At 40.3% G+C, this 24706-nt stretch overlaps 1 protein-coding gene across 2 annotated transcripts in view; it reads right to left on the minus strand.

Annotated features, from left to right (window-relative positions):
• Window positions 1-22066, minus strand: part of trpc4b (transient receptor potential cation channel, subfamily C, member 4b) — a 37246-nt gene extending 15180 nt beyond the window's left edge. Inside the window, exons 1-2 of one of the 2 annotated variants that reach the window (XM_053646918.1) lie at window positions 20834-22066; window positions 13239-13757 (exon numbers count right to left, since the gene is read on the minus strand). In XM_053646918.1, the coding sequence (XP_053502893.1) occupies window positions 13239-13757; window positions 20834-21247 (933 nt within the window). In that variant the 5' untranslated portion in view covers window positions 21248-22066. The remainder of the gene's footprint in view (window positions 1-13238; window positions 13758-20833) is intronic. The other variant, XM_053646919.1, reaches the window with a different exon arrangement.
• Between the last annotated feature and the right edge of the window lie 2640 nt (window positions 22067-24706).

Raw genomic sequence — 24706 nt, forward strand, 5'->3', positions numbered from 1 at the left:
CATGGGTCTGATTCAGAAATAAACACTTCCTCAGAGAGAGTGCACGGATGTATTTTATTTGATTTTTTTTCCCCCCCCTTTTCATCATTTTACATGACGCGGCGACTTAAGTGTCGCTTAAAATTGCCGTTTCAGCATTGTTTAGTTACGGCTGAATAACAGAAACGATCCCAGAACAACATGAGCAACGGCAAACGCAAAAATAAGGGTTGTGTATCACTCCATAACGGATTCGCAGCATGAAAGTGCGATAAGGGATCGGAAAATCATAATCATAATCTCCTTCTCAGCCAAGAGCGCTTTGAAACCATTAGACAGGTCTTTTAAAAACATTGTGCCTCGTTTGTCAAGCTGGATAAGAATGGGTTGATCCGTAAATCATTTGCTAGAACGATTACACGATAACTGCGGCATTCACGGAAACTATTCATACACACTCACTCACATTTGAGCCTCAACGGATCAGCTCGGCGTCATATACGTGTCACGTGACAAGTTTAAATCACTTATTTCAGTGTTTCAATTATATGCACAGATGTCGTAAAGATCTTGTGAAACTCATATGTTTCATATTGATGACTTGAAAGAAACAATCCGTAATTTAAAACAATTAAGACTAGTCGTTCAATTAGAACACAAGTAATGGCACTGTATGAACGAAGGAAGAGTCGGCGTGTGGCTGTGGAAGCTAACGTGCCGTAATGGCTGAGCTGGAAGATTACTGGAGGATTACTAGAAGATTTAGCACACTCCAACCTTAGGAGGCGCTCTTTCACCATCCGTTTTCTGTACCGCCTATCCTACACAGGGTCGCAGGGAGTCTGGAGGGTATCCCAGGGGACTCGGGGCACAAGGTCGCGGACACCCTGAATGAGGTGCCAACGCATCGCACCCACACTCACAAAATAGACATGCCAATCAGCCTACGACCCATGTCTTTGGACCGGAGGCGGTACTGGAGTACCACTAAACCACTGTGCCCGCACTCTTTCTCAAATGAATCGTCATATTCATTTCCGTGAGCTTTGCCTTTTATGAAGTTTTGTGGCCATCACTAAAGGGAAATCAGCTGTGCTGTGAATGCTCTTTAGTAATTTACAGCTGACTGGCGTTGATCAACATAGACATGTGGCTACAAAGAATCCGCATCGCTTGAACGTCTGTTAATCTTGCAGGACTATTCTGTTTGGTTTTGGCCTATGAAAATATTTGCTGTACACAAACTTTACGCATTACAACAAAGCCCATAATATATCCTCACAGTAACCGCTAAAATCCTTCCTGAAACAGGACCAAGTCATGCCCACAACAATTACCCACTACTTCCAAAAACCACAGATTCTGTGATCTTGGTGGAAAAACTCACAAATACTCAAGAAGAAGAACTCAAGGCTTTGCACGATGAGAGCCAAACAGTGAATGAAATGGGTTATAATTAAGTGGCTGGTTGAATCAAATGGTCTCTCGTCTATAAACTAAAGCCCCAGTCCACATGTTATTTATGAATATTTATGAAAACATGATATCTCCTTTGCGTTTTGGATTCCCGTCTGCACAAAAATATCGTTTTGAGTCCCTGAAAACGAAACTTTTCACTAGCATCCTAAAAGGTGGAGAGATTTTAGAACTCTGTATATCCTTATATGTGGGGATGAGGTCTAAGTCGAAAGTTTAGACACATGCGAACAGACAGGATTTCATTACGTATTTTACTGTTTACTACCACGAAGTCATTCCCAGTATAAAATAATGCGTGGAACGATGCAGTGACGTTTTGATGCACATTCCTCATACGGCTGGATGATCTGTCCCATCAACCCCATCTGTAAACCCAATGCCATTTCCCAGAATCCTCCAATACAAGGTTCATCACTTGATCTCTCATATGACCCATTAACCTCGCTCTCACTCCCCTGATCTCTGGTCCTACCTGGTTGTAAACACTAGTGAGTGCACTCTTTTCTGTTTTTTTTTTTTTTTTTTTTAATGTTTTTAAATTCTTTATGAAAAGACAAAGCTTCGTGAAGTTTTGAAGCTTTCCAGGCACCAGTGCTCAAAATAATGGTTCATTTGTCAAGGTTTGTGGCGTGTTGCATGTTACTAAAAGAGAAAGAAGTGGTTACTGTAAGCCCGCTCGAACAAGAACGAAAAAAAAAGTGTAGTGCATTTTTTTTTATTTTTTTTTTTTCATAGATTAGACATGAACTTTAAATAATATATGAGGGAAGAGATAGGGAAGAAGTCCACTTTACTTGGATAGTGATATGTTAAATATATATATATATATATATATATATATATATATATATATATATATATATATATACATGGTCAGAGTAGACTACTTGTTTCAAATCGCTGAACTGAACCTATTCTTGAAACAATCCCTAAACGAGGCTTCAGGTCATTTTCAACGGTGGCACTCAAGAAAAACTTTACAATCATTGATACGAAGCTCCAAAGGAAATTCCCCTACAATCTCAGAAATAAATGTACCAAACCATACCTTTCCTTATCACTGGTATGGTACCATCAAGGGTACATTTTGTGTACCTTGGTGTCCAATTTTATCTGCAAAGGGAAGGTTTTCATTCCAACCAACCAGTGGCCACTTGGTTTCCAATCAGATCGGATACCTGGTTTAGTATGTTTTTTTGTTTTGTTTTTTTTTACCTGGAAATATGAATATAATAATGTATATTGTAATTGTAATGTATATTACAATGTACATAATCATTTAAGATACATGACTGGCCCTTGAGGATTACTGATATACCCTGATAAAGCGTTCCTCTAAAACCTAATTAAAAGTGACTTCACGGGTAAAATCTACAGAAGCCCTAAGAGGTCATGTATTATTATTATTATTATTTTTCCTTTCTCGTTTTCTCGTGATCACAACTTAATTTTCTTGTGATCTCAACATAACAAAGTTTCATGATCTCGGCATAAAGTAGTTGTTTTGTTCATGCACGATTCGGTCCTTTTGAACGAGTCACTTATGGTGAACGAATCAGTATCGATCACTGAGTCATTTCTTTTGTATTTCATCTTTGGGTTGCTGCTGAGATGGATTCTCCAGGTGAAAACTGAAGAGTACAAATATGTATACGTATAGTCTGCCTGTACTGCTGTGAATCTGTCTGATTATTGCATCTCACGCTGTAGGATTCTGTCCTTGGACAGGAATATAACATCCTCTGCTGATGCAATTTTACAAAACTCTGACTTAATGCGGCATTCATAAGCCTCCAACAAACTTGGACAATTTTGCTTGGATGTCATATAATCAAATGCAATGACCACCAACTCCTGATCTCTATTATTCACATGTTTTTGTTCAAAAACAAACAACAAACAAACAAACAAACAAACATTGATAGCACATCACATACATGACATATTAATGAACCAGTTGCATTCTTGAGAGCTAACAAGCCCAGCATAAAGCATGCCTAGCATCCAACAAGCCCGGTGTTAATGCCATTTACACCAGGTTGTGTGAAAAATGCCTACAATTATTATATGTGTCACTAATGTCACAGTATTGATTGGATCCCGAAGAACGATCTCTTTTTAATTTAATACGAGTCTCACAATCTCATTCACGACAACATCATTAGGGCTGCTAATCTCAGAATCAAATTAACACATGGAGTGGGAGATGGGTTCTAACAAGCCCAATGAAACAAGTCCAAGAACATTTCTCGAGTGAATAACAATTACATTAACAAGACCAGCGCTAATATAGAGGGTTTGCTATATTGATGATGGAGCCTTATCACGAGTGATAAAGGCTCCATCATCTCAATTCCCTGTGTCTGTAGGCAGTTAAATAGTCATTCACTCTGAACCTATCAGTAGGTTTTTACGAAAAACAATTTCAGATGCTCTCTAAAATGCAGCTTTACCGTTCATGGGTTTATTAGTGTATACAAAAACTCATTTCAAAATGATCAACAAGCTCTCAATTAATATACTGAAGCCCCCAATAGAGAGCATGTCACATTTGAATTCTGCAATGTCTTGGAAAAACGTATAGCGAGATAATGGGCCACTCTTCCATTTCAAGCTCCTTCATATTCTTAAGTTTGCACATGTGGACTGTCCTCTTCCATTCACATCATTTACGATAGGTCTCAAAACGATAGATAAAACATACATTTTCTCTTCCCACAACCATTTCTTTGTTCGTGTGGCTATGTTTCCTACGGAAAGAGGCAACCAGGTTTTGGCTTAATACGTCCTGGTACCGGTAGAGTTTATGTTGCCGTTCATTTCCACAAAAACCTCAAGACCAGCTGCTGCAAAACCAGAGCATCACTGATCCACAACCATATTTCAGTTTAGATGGGGGAGCTTACGTTTATATAGAGGTTTTGGTATCATCTGACCATGGCACACAGTTGTGGACAAACTATTGGATTTTATGGGTTGTTACAAGGAAAGGCTACTTTTATGCAACTCTTCCATACAATTTGTTGTGATGGAAGTGACATTTAACAACGTAATAAAACAAAGAAACTCAAACTCAGGTGTTATACTGAAAGAGGTAAGGATGTTCTTGGCCATAACATGAAGCTAATGCCGAAGAAGTACGGTGTCAAGCTTTTAATTACACCAGACTACTCCTGACATAACAACTAAGGCCCTGTTCACACCTGGCGTCGGTATGCGTCCTGGGTGATCTGCAGGGTTGGGAGGGTTTCTATAAAAATATATTCCGTTACAGTTATAAATTACTGCATAAAAAATGTAATCAGTGACGTAATCCAAGTATCACAATATGGAAGTCATGTAATCTGATTACTTTTGGATTATTTCAAGGTCACACATGTAAATAAAGTCCAATGTTTAAAGTGTTCAATGTTCGGATTTGTTTTAAGATTTGTTCCATGGAATGAAATAAAATATCAGATGCCGTGAGTGTACCTCCTACCATCATTTACACGTCTGAATGGCGATGTAATACGAAGCAATATGATAACACGAAACTTAAAATGACCTTATATGGCCGTGGGCAATTGTTTCGATATCGTCATGTGCAGCTATTGTCGAGCAACTGTTCGACGCCGTATACAACAGCGCTTCGCTTTCACGTGTCGCTGAGAGCAGGCTAACGGTTGAGAAGCAGGAATTTGACCAATAGTTGTGAGAAGGCGGGAATTACAGAGAGGGGTTAAAGCGATGCGGACAGACATGATGATTAGACCATAAGCGCATCATAATGAAACTAAAGACGAATCCTGGACGTTTTCTCAAATGTAGAAATCCGAAAATGAGGACATGTTCGGGAAAAAGATGACGTATGGTCACGCTAACAAAAGCGTTTCCGAAAAATTCGGTTCATTTCTACCAAATTAACCCCGTGCAAAATTTATTTGCGCATGCACCAGGCGGTTGCTCACGTGAGTCACAACTGGCGAGAGAGAACCAATAGCATCTCAATGCATCCCCCTCAATGCTACAGGAACAACCACCGCATGGAGAATACATAATTGTTGCGAGAATGTTTGGAAATCGTGCTGATCGGTAGATTCCACCGCAAGGCTAATGGATAAAGACGATGCTATACTGTAACAACAGAGACTTTTTGTAGCTTCGCTCTTCATCTCTTCTACCATTCATTTAACCATGCGATCAAAACATCTGAAACTGTACATGAGATAAGATTAATTTTTTTTGGCCTGAAAACAAATGCCGTATAAGACTAATGTAATAAATGTGCATGACACCCTTCCTCCAGTGAAAATACAATCATAAAGGTGTAAATGTCTATACATTACAGTAGTCCACTCGTGATCGGATCATTCGAGGCGGATATTAATACCAGATGTGAACATGGCAGGAGTCATATACCAAAACACTTAATTATAAACAGGAAACCTAGGAAAATTCAACTTGTGTTTTTATACCGAGCATAAAACTACGTGCTAACTGCTATAAAAGCTGGGAAATATTCAAACTGGGAAATCCCTGGTTGGACACAGAGGTGCCACAATGCCATAAAATACACCTGTGTTCAAGAAATGATTGAATTTGTTATTGATAAGTTTTTGCAATGGTGCAATCATATGTATGTGCATATCAAATGTTTTACAAAGGCTTAGAGCTTTGTCTCAGACAAACTAACTAGCCAAACCAAAACTAGCCATTTTTAAATGAGTTTATTTTGTTATTGCGTAAATACTGGAGCGCACGGTGGCTTAGTGGTGAGCACGTTCGCCTCACGCCTCCAGGGTTGGGGGTTCGATTTCCACTGTGTGCGGAGTTTGCATGTTCTCCCCGTGCTGCGGGGGTTTCCTGCGGGTACTCTGGTTTCCTCCCCCAGTCCAAAGACATGCATGGTAGGCTGATTGGCGTGTCTAAAGTGTCCGTAGTGTATCACTGAGTGTGTATGTGATTGTTCCCTGTGATGGATTGGCACCCTGTCCAGGGTGTACCCTGGAAGGATAAGCAGTATAGAAGATGGATGGATGGATGGTAAATACTGGAATGATGTCATTCATGTAACTGATTGACTTTCCCTAAGGCTGGGACTTTCATATCCATTCATTAGCAAGGCAAGAAAACTTTATGCAATTATTAGAGTATTTAATTCAGTAATATAGAGCCATTCATTTTTTTTTTTTTTTTTTAACAACAACCGTTGTGTTGTTATATGTATGACTGATGGATATTAAAAAACTTAATGACCGTTGCTTTTGTAATTTTCCTGGAGATGGCTAAGTGTAATTGAATTGGGTGAGGGCCAGAAATGAGGGGTCTGCTTTGCGACGCTAAATGTTCATTTTATGGTGATCTGTCACAGCACACTCAACACTCAACACTCAACAACAGTACAGCAAACAGCTGAACCATGTGTGTAGTTCCTCCAAAAGCCCTATTCATTCTGTTCCTAAGGACACACAATTTGAGCTGTTTCTATTTTTTCTATTTTAACTCTTCAGTGCACCCGAATTACATGAGAATTCTGAAATGCAGGTTTGTTGACATTTTTTTAAGTTGCCATTTTTAAATGTGCCTTGCATAGGTATTGCATAAGTATTCACCCCTGGGGTAATACTAGGTTGAAGCTCTTTGTGTTGCAGTTGTAGCTGGAAGACTTCTGGGATATGTCTCGATCAGTTTGCGCATCTGGATGCTGGTATTTTTGCCCAATAGCTCATATTTTTCTTTTTCCTTTTTGCCAATCTTTCCTCGAGCTCTGTCCGACTGGATGGAGACCACCGGTGAATGGTGATTTATTTTCAATTCTTGTCACGGGCCACAGATTCTAAATCAGATACGGCACCTTCTGCCCCGTTGGAAGGTGAATGTCCACCCATCTTAATTCTCTTGCTGACCCGAAAAGGCTTTTCTCTAGAATCAAAGGTCGGGCATTGATGACAAGTAAGAAAGCCTGGTGCGCAGTCAGAGGTGTTCAGTGGGGTTGAGGTCAGAGCTCAGGCCACTCGGGTTCTTCCACAGCAACCTTCACAAACCTAAAAAAGTTTAGTTCCAGTGTAGGGAAATTTTAAAGCTGCAGTATAGAGCAACATTCTAGACAATTGTTTGGGAAAGGCCCACATATGGGTGTGATGGTCAGGTGTCACATTCCAGTCCTGGAGGGCTAAAATCAAGCCTAGTTTGTTGATTTTCTTGCTCAAAGACACACGATTCAACTCACTAGTTAATTCCCTGGCTTAGTATGGGTGTTAGAGAAAGGAAAACCGTCAACCATCCTGCTTTCAAGCATCGGAACTAATGAGCCCTGACTCGGGAGAATTTTTAAACTTCTGAGAAAACTTTATTAGAAACCTAGTAAGTATTTCAGGCCACTCAGGTTCTTCCACATCGACCTTGGCAAACCATGTCTTTATGAACCTTGCTTTGTGTCCAGGGGCATTCTCATGATGAAACAGGTTTAGGCCCTTTAATTCCAGTGTAAGGAAATTTTAAAGCTGTAGCATACAACAACATTCTAGACAATTGTTTGGGAAAGGCCCACTTATGGGACTGATGGTCAGGTGTCCACATACTTTTGGCAACATAGTGTATCTTGCCCTCAATCCTTGCCAGTTTCTCAGTCCCTGCTGATGAAAAACTTCCCCACAACACAACGCTACCACCACCATGATTCACTGTATGGAAAGTGTTCTTTGGGTAATGACCCATGCTGAGATTCTGGCGAACACAGCACTTTGTGGACTCCATTCAACTAATTATGCGATTTCTGCTAGTAACTAGTTGCATCAGAAATAATTTAGGGGTATCACCAGAATGGGGCGTCCCCAGCTTATAATAAATAAATAAATAAATAAATAAAATGTTTAGGTATAACCACCAATATTGTCTGTCCCCTTCATTTCAGCATTATGGTCTATGTTGTGTAGATTCATGACATATAATCCCAATTAAGTTCATTTCAGTTCCAGGATAAAAACCATGGAAACGTTCCAGAAGGGTGAATAATTATGCAAAGCATCATAAGCTGCACATCACAGCTTTATTCAGATAAAGTTTTTCCCAGTATTTGTAATTGATTCGGACTGAGTCTGTGCCGTATTTACAGTCCACAAGAGTTTAGACTTGGTGCGTCGGGATAGTTGATGTTCTTTGCACGACAAGGGAAAAAAAAAAGTCAATAAGCAAATTATCTAAAGTATCAAAATACAGTTTCTGATGAGCTCTAAAAAAAAAAAGATTTAGCATTATAAACACGTTCATTTTTGCGCATTAAAAATGTTCTTGGAATAGGAAAAATAGACTTAAGGGTTCGAAATACGGCATGCAGCAAAAATAGGTTTCATTTCCTATGGTGGTCGGTAGCATAGCTTCTGGCAATTTCATTGCTGATCCATAACGTGATAATATGAGAGGGTGTGTCCTCATGCGGAAACGAGTAGAAATGACTATCCTAGCGCCGGGGTTATTTCTGCACTTCTTCACAGCTACATTTATAGACTATTACTGTCTGGCAGTGATTTAGAGAGCTTACATCATACGTGTCTGATACCCCCATTGTGCATTAAGTATACTGATTGTCGTGTCAAGTATATTTTCAGGCAGCACTGCCATTGCATTTTGTCCTGAAATAATCGTGATGGAACTGATTAATTTCCCAAACAAGCCTATTTATTTCTTGCAGCTGTTTCTGTGGCAAATATATGATTACCGAGAAGACCTGCAGGAGCTTCATGCTCTGTCCTTATGTTTCTCAGGATTAGGGGCCAAGCTCTCACGGTTGCCATGAGTTAGTCCAGAGCCTCTCCCGAATGTTTGTTCTGTTACAAGGTGCTTTGCTGGAGACTAGACTGGAAACTAGGCTGTTTTTAGGTGGTCTTTTGCTTTCTACTTCTACTCCCTGTCTGAAAGCATTAAGAACATTCTCTTGGATTGACTTCTGTGGACAAAATTTGCAAGTCTACGCTGATTAAAAATCACAACGTGGTGGCCATTTTCCATCATTACACACTGGCTATTATGACTTTACATGAAGATAAAATGATGCCCTTTGTTTCCAAAATAAAACAGTTTTGCTTGTTCCCGAACATTTTATTCTTAAAGGTTTTCAGTGAAAGAACACCATTATTCAATGGTACAATAGCTATCTGCACCCTAAAGGGGCCATTCACCAGCAGAGCATATGGCTTAGACCAGGGGTCATCACTTCCAATCCTGGAGGGCTGGAAATCCAGCCTAGTTTGTTGATTTCCTTGCTCAAAGACATACGATTCAACTCAGTAGTTAATTCCCTGGCTTAGTATGGCCGTTAGAGAAAGGAAATCAACCGTCCCGCCTTCAAGCATCGGAACAAATGAGCCCTGACTCGGGAGAATGTTAAAACTTCTGCAGCGTTCAGTACACTTCTGAGAAAACTTCATTGGAAACCTAGTAAGTATTTAACTTTTTTTTTTTTTTCAACAAACTAAAATATCAACTAAAACGTTTACATTTAGCTCTAAATGTAAAATAAAATAAACTGGATACAGAATTTTTTTTACTAGACAATACATTTAGTGCTTAAAGGTCAATTTGTTGAGATTAGACAAAATTTGTGCTCACTGGGTCTCCAGAATTCATTCAAAGCAGTTCAACAACACTGAAATGATTGAATCCTTTTGAACACAAAGCCACACTCCCAGAAACTAGCCAGAAGGTTTATTGAGAATTAGCTTTACCGATGATTATCATGCCATCACTTTCAAGTCTTGAGGTAAGCTGTTTATTATGGACATTGCCGTAATTTGTTATCAACAGACTTTAAACATACCTAACATTGTTAACAGTGAATACTGTGGCTATAGACTGTTCATTATTCATCCAATTACATTTGAAAATGTATGACATGCCATTACGTTTAAATTATCCCCAGCAAATTGTTGTCTTATCATATTAACCAAGCACTCTACAGTATGTCTGTCTCCCAGTGTTACTATACCCTCACACTATAAACATGCGCAATTCACCCCATAGTTATAAGAATAGTCAAGAGTGCCTTTGCTATCCTGTTTTCTCAGCTGGGTTTCTAAATGGTAAATGGTCTGCACTTATATAGCGCTTTTATCCAAAGCGCTTTACACTGTGTCTGGTTCACCCATTCACACACACACTCACACTCACACACCACTGGTAGCAGAGCTGCCATGCAAGGCGCTAACTTGCCATCGGGAGCGACTCGGGGTTCCGTGGAGTTCAGTGGAGTCGTGTGGGTCGGAAATCGAACCGCCAACCTCTTCTCTTAGTTAGAATCGTTAGCTAACTCCCATGCAGATAAGACTGTGAACTCGCTAACACTGAACCCCAAAGCTAGAATGGTTAAGAGAGTCTTTGCTGTCCTGTTTTCTTTGTAATGAGCTCTCATGAGCTTTTAAGCTGACTGCCACATCTGGTGTTAGCTAATTAGCATTGTTAGTTCTATGGGATTTAGCTAGCATTATCTATCCTTATCTTAGCTATCCATTACCGTACCTGGCTCTACAGGTGGAAAAAAAAAAAAGGTATACACTTGATTTAGCATGTAAAAATGGACATTCACGTTCTAAACCCTTTCTACAGATTGTACAGGGTGTCACAAAAGTCACAATTAGTTTATATACTACATATATATATATATATATATATATATATATATATATATATATATATATATATATTTTTTTTTTTATTATTTTTTTCAGAAAGCCTTTAAGAATGCCTTTGTGGGGAAAAAAGAACATATTGAGAAAAACATTCTCATGGCTGGATCAGGAAGCTGTTGCAGAGCTGTTGGACTTTAGCAGAGAAACATGGCAAGCACATCACACTCGACACTGTTGCTAATCTTATTGACAAATTCAAAAAGACTGGAGGTGTGAGGTGGACGTCTACGTACGAACATCCACTGACAAAAGCACGGCCAATGTGATCCTAGCATACGTAGTCCCCTATATATGGAGACTTTTGGTACACTCTGTATTTACACAATGTCCATTAGCAATATTATTAACTCTGCATCCTGCTTCACTCCCTTCTCCAGTAATAAGTCTCTCCATCATGGAAAAGCACTACCAAAGGATTACAGGAAAATTATGTGGCTGTACTGGACACTTACTGGTTTCTGGCATGTTTTTGTTTTTCTTTTTTTTTTTCCAAACCAATTGAGATGGTGTGAGAGTAAAGAGGCGGTAGGGAGTGTCAATAAAACGACTGACGGGACGGCCATGTAAACATAAACAAGCTCTACGGCCCATAATGCAGTTTTCCAAATGAGTTTATTTAACCACATAATATGCTTGTGCTGATGTTCTTGCTTAAACAATGTTTTTTTTTAATCACGTTCGACATAATTACCAGGTTATTTGTACTAATAAGCAGTAAAAATGACTACTGCTTCCATTATACAGACAGAGGACAGAGAAAAATCTTCTTTATTGTAGTTTCTTTACCCACTGAACACTATAATCTATAAACGTGAGTTATGGAAGTGAAGACGTGGCTTTAAAAAGGCTACATAAATGTAAAAAAAAAAAAAAAGAAAGAAAGAAATGAAGAATTGTCCCTAAAAGACCTTAGTATGACCACACATGTTGACAGACCTTAGAGCGAGGTCAGTTTTCACAGCAATAAGTCAGAAGAGACTGAAGGGAATAACTGCCCATTATGTGATCCCCAAGGTCCTGATCTTAAGACCACACCATTGGTGACGAAAATGACTGTTTGCATTGCTCATACTTCCCTGTTCGTCAGTGTGCACACGAACGAGCTACAACAGCCACTGATCCTGCCTTTATTATATATGTATATAGAACGTATGGTCGCAGGTCCAATCGCATATACTGTGTATCTGCATTACATAAAAAACTAAATCGTGAAAATGCTCTCTGCTAGAATGCATTATGTTGCAGAAATCTACACACATCATTAAGGGATTCCCTCTGAGGGAACCAAAGAATATTCAATACTTACTCGTCCTAACATTTTATTTCTAATGCAGACTTTCTTTCTGTTTCGTCAGCTTCTATCTTGCTGCCCCGCTGTATCTAAACATTTTCGGCCATTCAGCTCATTTGGAATGACCTGGATTCGTTTTACTGCTTGGAAACCTCTGAGCTAGGAAGCCACCTGTGGTAGGATACTACATACAAAGATGAAATGTTCACTTAGAGTGACAAACCAATAAACAGTTTAGCTTTCTAATTTTAATCTTTTTTTTTTCTTTCTAAAATTGCACTCGTCTAAAGAACTTCATCAGTCCTGAAAACCGGGCAGCGAATATCTATCATTTTAAGGTATATAGATTTCTCAAAATATCTGTGTCTTCCCATTGCAGTTGTGTGTGTGTTATGAATGTGATACGATTCCATTGATCATGGCTGCTCACTAGGTTGTTATTTGTGTCCTGTCATTTCTTATTTAAGGCGTGTTTGCATTTCTTGGTAGTTTTCCGCAGTTTGTCTTCTCTGCTGATCGATACATTATTCTTGAGGGATTTAACATAACAGTTTATGGCATACCTTCGCGAGATATTTGGCTGACGCGCCCATGGGAGCATTTTCAAATCGTTTTCGTTAATAACTATATTTTGGACTTTGTTGTATGACTGTAATCTTGGAAATGTCTTGTCTCTAATTAAAAAAAAAATAAAATAAAACATCATCAAATCTCACCCATTCCTCACAAAAGCATTTTTGTTAAGTTATTTTTAAAAAAACAAAAACAAAATAAGATTATAACAGAAACACAGATATGCTCTGTTCCTACAAGAAGGGACTCACCTCTTTCTGGCGGTATTTGATGGCCAGTTTAAGCCGAGCCAGCTCGTTGTTGCTTTCTTCATCCAGAAGACTAAGGTCATCACGGAAGTTAAGGATAAGCTCCAGTTCGCGTGAGGAACGTGTCTGGTCCAGCAGGTCCTTTGCAAAGCGCTTACACTGATAAGACAGCTCCTCATACTCTGCCTTGAACTCGTTCTCCACCTTGCTGAGCTCTTGGAGCTCCCAGCTGAGCTGGAAGGCGGTCAGGAACGGGTCCTCACTAGACAGTGAGATGAGTGACGGGCTTGCCAGGGCCTTGTAGATGTTAAGGCGTAAGCGCGAGTGGCGGAGACTGTCCACATCTGAGCTGGATACGCACTCAGAACAGTTACAGCGCACCTCATGGGGCTGAGGCACTGACACACCTTTCTGTACCAGCATCTTAATAATCTCGTAATTGTTAGTGTGGGCAGCGAGGATGATGGGCGTAATGTCTGGGGTGAATTCAGAGAACTGTTTGTCCAGCAGGATAGGTGGAACCTGGTTACAAATAAGAAAGGTGGGCAATTATATGAAAAGAGCTGAAGGATGAAACACAGAATTGGTTGTTCTATATAGTTGCTTAATATGACCTAGAACATTTTGTACGATATCAAACGTTAACATGAAATATATCATTCGATTCCTTTCTGGTAAAGACAAACGATACAGTCAAACTGAAGACCGCCATCTTCTTACCTCTTTTAAAATACTGAGTTAATAGTTATTTCCTCTGCCCACGCCATGACACTAAACTCAAAGCTAATTCGCATGTTTGATTTACACTGTTATCTCGCTAGCTGGAAAATTAGCTAGGTTGCAAGCATGTGTTTTGAACATTTAATAATAACCTGTTGGCAAAACCGTGACGCCACATAATTGCACAAATTGCCTATTGATTTTTTAAAAGAAATCGCTTATATGAAACAGACTTAATCAAGGCTCCAGACTACCACCATCCCGTCATCCCGGGGACAGTAAAAATAGAGTAACAAGATGATGTAAAAATCTGTTCTGGGATGCGTTCGTGATGATAATGTTGCATGGGTTTACACTTAATGCTTATACAATACAGTATGTACTGTAGCAGGTGAATGAATGTATTGTAATATGGAAGGTGGGACTTGTTTTTAGCTTCCAACAACAACAACAAAAAAAGACTACTTCTAAGCTGTGGTTGTAGCTGTCTGTGTTCTGTCCGTCTGTGGCATTTAATACACTGATTCATTTCAGTTTATACTACTCACTTCTGACACTGAAGCCTACAAATTCCTTCAACATAAGGCTTGCCATTCAGTAGCACACCTACATGTTCCCATCTAGGGGACCCCAAAATCCCACAAGCCATTTTCCATCCAAAATACCACAAGCTCCAATTCAGGGGACTACAAGCACCTTCTCACAACCAGGGAACTACAAACTCCTGCTCTATCCAAATTACCACAAGCTCCTGCTCCTCTCAAGGGAACAACATGTAGTATTAGGACATTTATAGAAGGGATTTACTTATTTATAACCGCACTATCCATTGTTACCCAGATTCCCTTCTGAGTCTGGTTCCTCTCAAGGTTTCTTCCTCATATCGTCTCAGGGGGGTTTTCCTCGCCAATGTCGCCTCTGGCTGCTCATTAGGGAAAATTCATACATTTTAAATCTATATCCTGAATTTATATATTTCCGTAAAGTTGCTTTGGGACAATGTCCATTGGTAAAAGTGCTGTACAAATAAAACTGAATTGAATTGAACACACTACTGCTTCCATCCAGGACGCCACCGGGTCTTCCTACAATTTGAGCTCCAGCTCAAATCCAGCGGACAACAAACTCCTCCCCCCATCCCAAGGGACTGCAAATTTCTCCTCCCATCCAGGGCACAATATGCTCCTGCTCCCATCCAGGGGACCGCCCGTGCTTGCTGTCATTCAGAGGACCATAATGACCTTCTTCCATCCAGAGTACTAAAAGCTCCTTCTCCCATCCCATGAACCATGAGCTCCTGGTCTCCTCCAGAGCACGACAAGCTTGCTCCCTCTTTATACAGTGATTGTTGGACTCATTGCTAACCAATGTATATTCTTTATAATCTAAAATTCCTGCTCTATCTGAAGAAGAACCCGTTATTCCCACTGCTGGCCAGAAAAGGACAGGCATGACCTGATGACTCTTCAGTCTTTCCTAAAATGGTTTCTTCCTCATCACGGTCACCCTCGGTTCCTTGTAAAGCAGCTTTGGGATCTATATCGCAAATGCCGCAAAATTTTATTCGAATGAAACTTTCCACAAGATCGAATGTTTTCAGAGTGTAGTCTCTGTATTACTTTTCACACTTTCTGACAGATTTTACATCCAGAAATGACTGCCCAAGACCCCCAAAAACTACTCGCACGAAACTCCTGACCTGACTTGCACCATGATGCGGTTTTCTAGATCGAATACGATGAGTTAAAGTATGGTCACAGGTGTCATGTCACCTCTGGAATGCTTGTTAAATCCAATTTCAGTATACACACAGATCAGCACGAAGAGCCAGCATACACAGTAAATATTTGCCTGTTCATTCAAACAACTCGAGCCAAACCTCTAAGCAAGCTGATAAAAGGCTGGTTGAGATAATGCGCCCTCCTGAAATACAAATAAGGTCTGCAGTGCGCTAGTAAAGTTGAAAGGTACATGCTATTTAAATATCACTGCACACTCCAGCCTTCGCTATCCACCGTGCCTATCCTGAAAGTTTCTCAGAAGGGTAAAACATTTATAAAGTGTCATACATATGCGTATAATGTCTCGCTCCAGCCGCAGATATTCACCAGCGGCGTTCTGAACGTTCCTCTGAAAAGTTAAAAGGTTGCAGGCCAATCTTAAAAGGCGTGACTCTGACACAAAATCATGTTGAAGTGCTCTCACTTAGCTGCACTTTGAAGTTTCCAAAAAAATCGATGGAGATTCAATCCACGCACAAGTTTCAAAGATATTATACTCATTAAGTGAAGGAAAGTTACAGTAAGCTTAGCAGTTATGCTGAAATAACTGAAACAGGTCCTGCAACTTAAAGCATATTCTGAAACATTAGAGTAAAAGACCCTGTCCAGGGTGTACCCCGCCTTGTCCCCGATGCTCCCTGGGATAGGCTCCAGGCTTCCCCGTGACCCTGAAAAGGATAAAGCGGTATAGAAGATGGATGGATGGATGGATGGATGGATTATAGTAAAATTGCGAGTTCAAACCCACATGGAGAATAACATCCAAGAGAGAACAACTGTTTGTGGTTTGTGGATGAAAAGGATGGCAATCAACCTCTCACCCTGCAAACCTTAAGCCTTAACCCTTAAACCTTAACCACATACCATCCAATCACATTCATAATCATTGCTTTTATGTACTGTATATACCACAGACAGAAATCTCCTTCAGACGTGTTCAGCAGCCATACAGCATGAACTGAAATGAACTCTAAAAGATGCAGTGGCTGGCTTAATGTGTCTTGGAGAAAGCGCTGGCCCTCCCACATTGTTATGGGAACAATGTGGTTGATAGTTATGCGAAGTGTTGGCTCACTGGTTAAGGCTCTGGACTACTGCTCGGAATGTTATGAGAAGGTCAAATCCCAGCGTTCCCTAGCTGCCGGTGTTGAGTCTTTGAGCAAGTCCCTTAACTTACAACTGCTCAGTTATTTCCTGTCTCAGTTGTAAGGCGAGTCACTTTGGATAGCATTAGACAAATGAGCAAATGGTATGTGATAGCAGAGTGCAAAGATAGTAAGTGGGGCTTTACAGTGAATCAATTGGAGGAAATTTGGGTTAAATTAAAAAGAAGAGAGAGAGAGAGAGAGAGAGAGAAAGAGAGAGAGAGTACCACTAAAATACTCTGGGAAAAGTACTTTACGCAATTTGTCCAGTTTGAGTAATTGGCACCATCCTCTAACATGATGTACTGATGGCATGTTCGTTAATTCCTTGGATTTTATAAAGCGCTTTTCTAGGCACTCAAAGCGCTTTACACTGTATGAGGGAAATCTCCTCAACCACCACCAGTGTGTAGCATCCACCTGGATGATGCGACGACAGCCATAGTGCACCAGAACGTCCACCACACAGCATCCATCTCCCTGCAACCCTGTGTCGGATAAGTGGTACGGAAAATGGATGGATTGATGGATATGCAAAAACCCTTGAACGTTAAAGAAAGGGATTCTTGCCTTCCTTTAAATGATAATAATTCAAATAAACAAGCTCCACTATTTCAACAATGCTGCTGAACACAAAGTTTTGTAAGACACATGGAGCGTGGAGCAGTGGAGATGTTTAAGATATACACGATATTTAAATATAGAACAATAGGAAATGAAAATGGAGGAGAATAGCTTGGGGAATGTGTGTGGGAGAAACGTTATTAATGCATGTGCATGTCAGAACCCCCAAGAGTGCACGGCTGTGACTTTGAGAGACAAGTGGTGATTAGAGGAGGGGGGGGGGGGGGGGTGATTAGCACATCTCTCTGCAATATCCATCCTGAAGCCGAAGCTGTGGAACTCCCAGAGAGATGAGGACAATCTAGCAAGCAAAAGCACAATATAATGACTCTTTCCAGACTAGCATGACCAAGTGTGGTGAAAAATTATGCCAGTAAACAAGTAGTCAAATAAGCATTATATATATATTTTTTAAATGTTTTTCAGTGTTTTTTTCCCCCACCATACAATGCAGTATGGTGCAGTATGTTTACTAATCTGAATCCAGAGCAATCTGTCAGAATAGAAAATAACAGAAATAACAAAATACTTTACTTTCTATAAGTTCCTCAGTGTTATTTCTAACTCCAAGAAGAGTTTACAGTGAAGAACAAAGACGTGCGTGGGTAGGATCAACAGTGCTGATCCGTGATTGGTCATTGGGAAACATGGTGGTCGGTGATTGGCCACAAGGCATCACATGCTCATGATGAGTCGAGCGAACCTGTTCTCTCACCTCGTGTATTAGTAGCTGTGATGTGAGCTGGACAGACATAATGAGTTCAAGGTAGTCGAATATGCTCAAAAAGTCTCCAGATTTGTTGCTAGGCACATTCTATTCAATTAAAGTCTCGACAAAGTCTCTAAGTTGGCAAAACTGGGCGCCATCATATCCAGCGAGATCATAATGACGATTCCTTGATGATTGTATTTGAGCAATCAGTGGTCCTTATGAGTTGTAGCTCCACCCATATTCACATGTTTTGGCAGTGTGGTGTCTGTAGTATTTTGCACATACTTCCAAGAGGTCAAGGTTTCCCCTCATACTTTTATGATGATTAATCGTTCCAAAACAACAGCGGCATAATTCTAATCGGCGTCTAACATCTATGAAATGAAGTCAATTAAATACATGGCGTTAAGCGACATAAAGAAAGTAAATGCAGTTTAAGTCAGGACGCATTTCCCAAAAATTGAATCATGTGGTCGTTCAGTTTCTGGGAACTGCCTCGTTATACAAACTTTAACTGAATGTATTCAATTTGAATCCGACATAAGCGTATCATACCAACGCTGAATATGAAATATAAATATACAATAAATATAATAGTCTTGCTTAAATAGCTACAACAGGCACTCTTGGTACCTGGGCAAGACGGAGATCCAAATTCAGCACGGGTATTTATTTGCAATATGGGTCACAAGGTAACGGAATTAATTACCAAATGGATCATTATTTTTTATATGAATTATACAAAGTTTACCGGGGTGTAGGAAGTGTTTACCAGCTTGAGACGGTTTGTTGTTAGACTGTTAGAAATGTGCAAGCCTAAATTCAAGGCCACATAGTGAGGTGGTATATCACACATGACAATCACTATGTTCCTCAGTATCCGCCCACTACTGAAAAATAAATAAATAAATGAATAAATAAATAAACTGCTCCCATCTACCGATCCGTCTGCTTGTGATTTATAGACATGTTAATTACGGCGATTTGCATATCAAAAGGTCACCAGAATAGCAGAGGGACGGGATCCGATCGAGACACAGAGCTAGAGAACACGGCCTGCATCACATCTGCAGTCTTTCTAAATCGCCAGTGGTTCAGTGGTCCTCCCATCCTTCCTGTCCGTTTCTCAGAATCACCCACTCGGCTCTTGTCTAACCTCCAGAGAAAAACAATGCTTCCGGACCTGCTATACATCACCGATGCATTCCCTTGCCGTCTAATCTTTTAATCGAAGGCACGAGAGTAAACCGAGAGTTACTCAGAGAGGAAATGGACATATTTAGTACTTCAGACGTGTAGCTGATAACAGATAGTCATGGTCGAGGGCATTAGGGAATTGTACTAACCGAGAGGATGTATAATGCATAATGCGTGCGTGTTTATGTCAGATGAGATCATCGCAGCATTTGAACGGTATTAACAATACGCACACAGCCAAATCCTCCATTTATATATATCTCTTACAGTACAGAATTGTATAACTCTTACATTAATTGTCCATCTACGCACGTGTTCATTTATCACAGTAAGAGTAAAGTCACTACGTATACTGTAGTTAGATTAATGATTTTTTAGTCATTTAAGACAAGGGGGTCACTTTTTTTTTTTTTTTTTTTTTTTTTTTTTAAATCCCTAATCACTAACATTCACTTTAGTTCAGACGACAGTTCAATGCAAAACATTCCCACATATGGTATTGCTAATCTATATTAAACACCCGAGTGTTTACTAATCTACAATACTATTTAAAAAAAAAATTTAAAAAATACTAATATGAACATGTTATTCTGTATGGTAGTATATACTTTCAAATCAAATATTGTTTAGACTATGACTATGTACACGACTGCTTTTTAATCCTTCAGAAACCGAAGCTTTGTGAACAGTGAAAGTTAAGGTTTAATCATAGACCTTAAATTTGGGAAAGCTGTAACTTATAAGGTTCCATTTGTTAGTTTAATCGAGGTACTCAACATCCTCCGTTAGTGGTTATTACTTTAGTTAATTACGTTATTGTGTATAAATAGGCCTGTATCATTATTACCTCATTAAGGAACACTCTAAAGAGGGGCTACAAGTGTTACAACTTCCGCTCTTAATCAATTAATAAGTGCTATAGTGTAGCCTGTACAGTGTACTGCAACACCCTGTTAGAAATAAAGGTACCAGATTGGACTTTTTCATGTCTCTTGTTTGGTACAGTATCGATAGTTTTGTACATTTAGTATGTATCTTTAACCTTGAAAAGTTGAATGTAGTGCAGTATAGTGTGTGTGTATATATATATATATATATATATATATATATATATAGAGAGAGAGAGAGAGAGAGAGAGAGAGAGAGAGTAGTAGTAGTAGTAGTAGTAGTAGTTTAATTGTTTAAGGTACATTATACAGTATGCAACTTCACAATTTAAAGATACACACCGGTACCATTCCTGAGACAGGGGAAAGTACAGTTAGCACCTTCATTTCTAAGAGGGTACTAATGGATTAGATATTACTGTGTCAATAATAATAATAATAATAATAATAATAATAATAATAATAATAATAATAATAAAAGTTTAAAAGTAAAGGAGTAAACACCCAGGTGAGATGAAGTGGAGCTCCTGACCTGTTTCTCTCCACTGGGCTTCTTATGGTTGAGCAGCAGCTCCACAGCTCCCACGACCTCCTTGCGGATGGCGTGGAGCAGCGCGTCCCCTACATGCACGTCGTGCGCCAGCAGGAGCTCCACCATCTCCAGGTTCTCATTCTCGATGGCGATGAGCAGCGCGGTGCGCCCCAGCGGGTCCACGCAGTTCACGTTGATCTTGAAGTAGATCTCGGCCTCCCGCAGCGCGCGCTTCACGCTGCCGTAGTCGCCCTTCTCCACGGCGCTCAGGTACGCCTTCTCCAGCGCCGATAGCTCCGGCTCGGCGCGCACCACGCGCAAACGGATGCGATCGCGGCGCGAGGCGAACGCGCTCCCTCTGCCGCCGCCGCCGCCGCCGCTCGCGCCGCCTCCGCCGTAGTAGAGCTGCGCCATCGCACCCGGTCAGCTCGGTATCCTGAGCATCTGAGAAACGGACAGGAGGAGGAGGAGGGAGAAGAGGAGAAGTGCTACTGGTGGTGGTGCTCGGATAAACACCCGGTTAGTGAAACGCAGCAGCGCACGAGACACGGAAATAACATCCACCCATTCGGTTTAATGCACTTACGTAGAGTGTAGACTTGTTGGCACCTCATGCCCATAATGATGGCAATAAATAAATAAATTTTTTAAAAACCATATAACTAAAGAGTTCAAACTCTGACAAGATGCACATTAACCCTGCTGAGTGAATCCACATCCAGTATTGCTCACTAATAGCATGTATTTATTTATTTATTTATTTTTAAATTTAGTGTTACATCGCCGTCAATTAAATAAAATCACGTGTTTAATGAGTTCGTGTATGAATGAGTGAACTCGGAACAGGCATACATACACAAGCACCAGCATTACCATGGAAACGCATCTCAATGGCTATGGATAAATAAACAGGATTTCACTGCTGTAGTAAATGAAACTCCCCTTGAAGCTCAGACCTCATTAACACATGACACTAAACAACTCTGAATGTACTTCACCTCCTGTACATGCTCAGGAAAAAAAAAAAAAAGTAGAACTTTTCCTTTCCTTGTCAGTGTGGTGGTACCACTAGTGGAACATCTTTTGTGCCTTTAGCAGGCTATTTATCTTTTACCTTCACCACTATACCCTTTACCTGGCTGCTACTGCAATCACTGTTACGTCCATATATTGTATAAGCACTAAAGTTTACATCATTTACAATCTTTTTTTTTTTTGCTTGTTTGTTTGTTTGTTTGTTTAGAGCTTTAGCGTAACCAGTGAATTAAGTTAACTGAAGCGACCTTGAACGTGGAAAAACATGATCTTCTATGCTTCACCTAGACAACCATGACGCTAGGTGAAGTGCTTCAATGGGATCTGTTTGTTTTTTTATTTATTGATTGATTGTTAATTTTTTTTTGTATAGTTACAGTGGCAGAAATCACAATCCACTATTACTATTGTCCGCTATTCTATTTATTATCGAGTTCTGACTTGGACATAGTAAGTTGTATTGATAGAAAGTTCTGGAAAGGTCCTATGGCTATAAAAAAAAAAATAGACAAAATATTTTCTAAGGACATTTAAATACTGTTGGGCGCACGGTGGTTTAGTGGTTAGCACGTTCGCCTCACACCTCCAGGGTCAGGGGTTCGATTCCCACCGTGGCCCTGTGTGTGTGGAGTTTGCATGTTCTCCCCGTGCTGCGGGGGTTTCCTCCGGGTACTCCGGTTTCCTCCCCCAGTCCAAAGACATGCATGGTAGGCTGATTGGCGTGTATGAATGGGTGTGTGAGTGTGTGTGATTGTGCCCTGCGATGGATTGGCACCCTGTCCAGGGTGTACCCCGCCTTGTACCCCATGCTCCCTGGGATAGGCTCCAGGTTTTCCCGTGATCGGTATAGAGGATGGATTTAAATACTGTAATGCTCATAAAATAATTCTGTCCTGAGACCATGACACCACGCTTACATAACAGACGCTAGAATTTCATTGTCAGTAACTTGCCATGCAGGCTGATATATTCCCAGGAAATCAAGTTGTGCCATAATCAAATTGGAAAGTTCATTACTGGAACAGCCTGGTTGACTTACAATGGACTTGTATCAATGTTAAGGGCCAGTTGAAGTCAACGTTGTGCCACCCTGATTTGGCTGCTAAAAACACATCATTTGTGGTCCATGTTCAGTATCATGTGTTACATACAGCATGCTGCAACCACAATAGTCATCTTTTCTGCTGTCACTGTGACTCAAACCTTTTTCATGTCTTTTAAACATACTCGATCATTGTGTTCCTTGGAACAGATCTGAGAGAGGTCCAACTTTGTTTTTAGAAGATGAGTGAGGACTACATGTGGACTTTCTACACCTGCTCTTTCATACAATTATCCAAACAGACGATCATGTGGCAACAGCGTAATGCATAAAATCATGCGGATGCAGGGCGAGAGCTTCAGTTAATGTTCATATCAAACATCATAATGGGGGAAAAAAATCTAATCATGCTGACTTTGACCATAGCGTGGCTGCTGGTGCCAGACAGGCTGGTCCGAGTATTTCAGAAACTGCTAATTTGCATGCACCACTCTCTGTAGAGCTCAGACAGAATGATCAGAGAAAAAAAAAACAAAAAAAAAACATCCAGTGTGGGATAGTTCTGTGTTTGGAAGCGAGTTTTTTGATCAGAGAGGTCCGAGGAGAATGTCCAGACTGGTTTGAGCTGACAAGAAATCTACAGTAACTCAAATAATCCCGCTTTGCAACCGTGCTCAGCAGAAAAGCATAACAGAACACACAATGCCAAATCTTGAATCAGACGTGTTACGACAGCAGAAGTTCCACTCATGTCAGAAAAGAAAAGAAAAGGAAGCTTTTCATGCAGTGGGCACGGGATCACCGACACTCGGCGGCTGAAGATTAGAAATACATCACCTGCCCAGTTTATGAAATACCCCCCTATTAAAATGGCCACTGAGTGTATATACTTGCTCAAATTAAAGATTAGAATACAAATACTTTACTCATTTTCCATTTAGCTTAAATGGAGCTTCATGTTTGCATTGTGTACTGGACGTGCACGGTAGCCTGATTGGCGTGTCCAAAGTGTCCGTAGTGTATGAATGGGTGTGTGAGTGTGTGTGTGATTGTGTCCTGCGATGGATTGGCACCCTGTCCAGGGTGTACCCCGCCTTGTACCCGATGCTCCCTGGGATAGGCTCCAGGTTCCCCGTGACCCTGAAAAGGATAAAGCGGTATAGAGGATGGATGGATGGATGGATGATAATGGTATTAGTTAGCAAAGTTCTCACATGAGGCATCGATATAGCTTTGCGTCTGCAAATTATCTAGCTAAGAGAACATACGTAATATTAAGGAGCTACGTTAATGTTAGTATCAAATGTCTATACTAGTTATACACAACGTATTTATTTTGTAAGTTTGTTATAAGGCTGTTACAGGATTTTTACAGAGCCTATAGGTGAGCACTGGCCTCTTTCCTCTGAATGTCTTTCCTGTTAATGGATGAGTTCCTCTTCATTGATTTTTTTTTTTTTTTTTTTAGTTACAACGCTACAGCAGAAAATAAATACAGGGCATCCATCAGGTTCAGGAGCAGCACCTGTCTCTGTTGTCGTCATCGCTGTGGCTGGCTCACTAGGACAAGGAGTTACGGCGTCAAGCTGTCAAGGCTTCCTTTATAGATGTGTTTCGAGTGAACGTTTTGTATCGATTCTTTTCGAAATGCTTGGAAATGTGGGCGTTTTTTTTTGTTGTTTTTTTTTCTTTTCGATTTGGTTTCTCACTGCTGCAAATTTGGTCTTGAATTCCATTTGATGCAGCGTTGTATTGTCTTTGAAAGTATTACATTTATGGTAACAATACCCGCAAGG

This window comes from Ictalurus furcatus, chromosome 17, assembly GCF_023375685.1.
Source record: "Ictalurus furcatus strain D&B chromosome 17, Billie_1.0, whole genome shotgun sequence".
NCBI classification, from domain to species: Eukaryota; Metazoa; Chordata; class Actinopteri; order Siluriformes; family Ictaluridae; genus Ictalurus; species Ictalurus furcatus.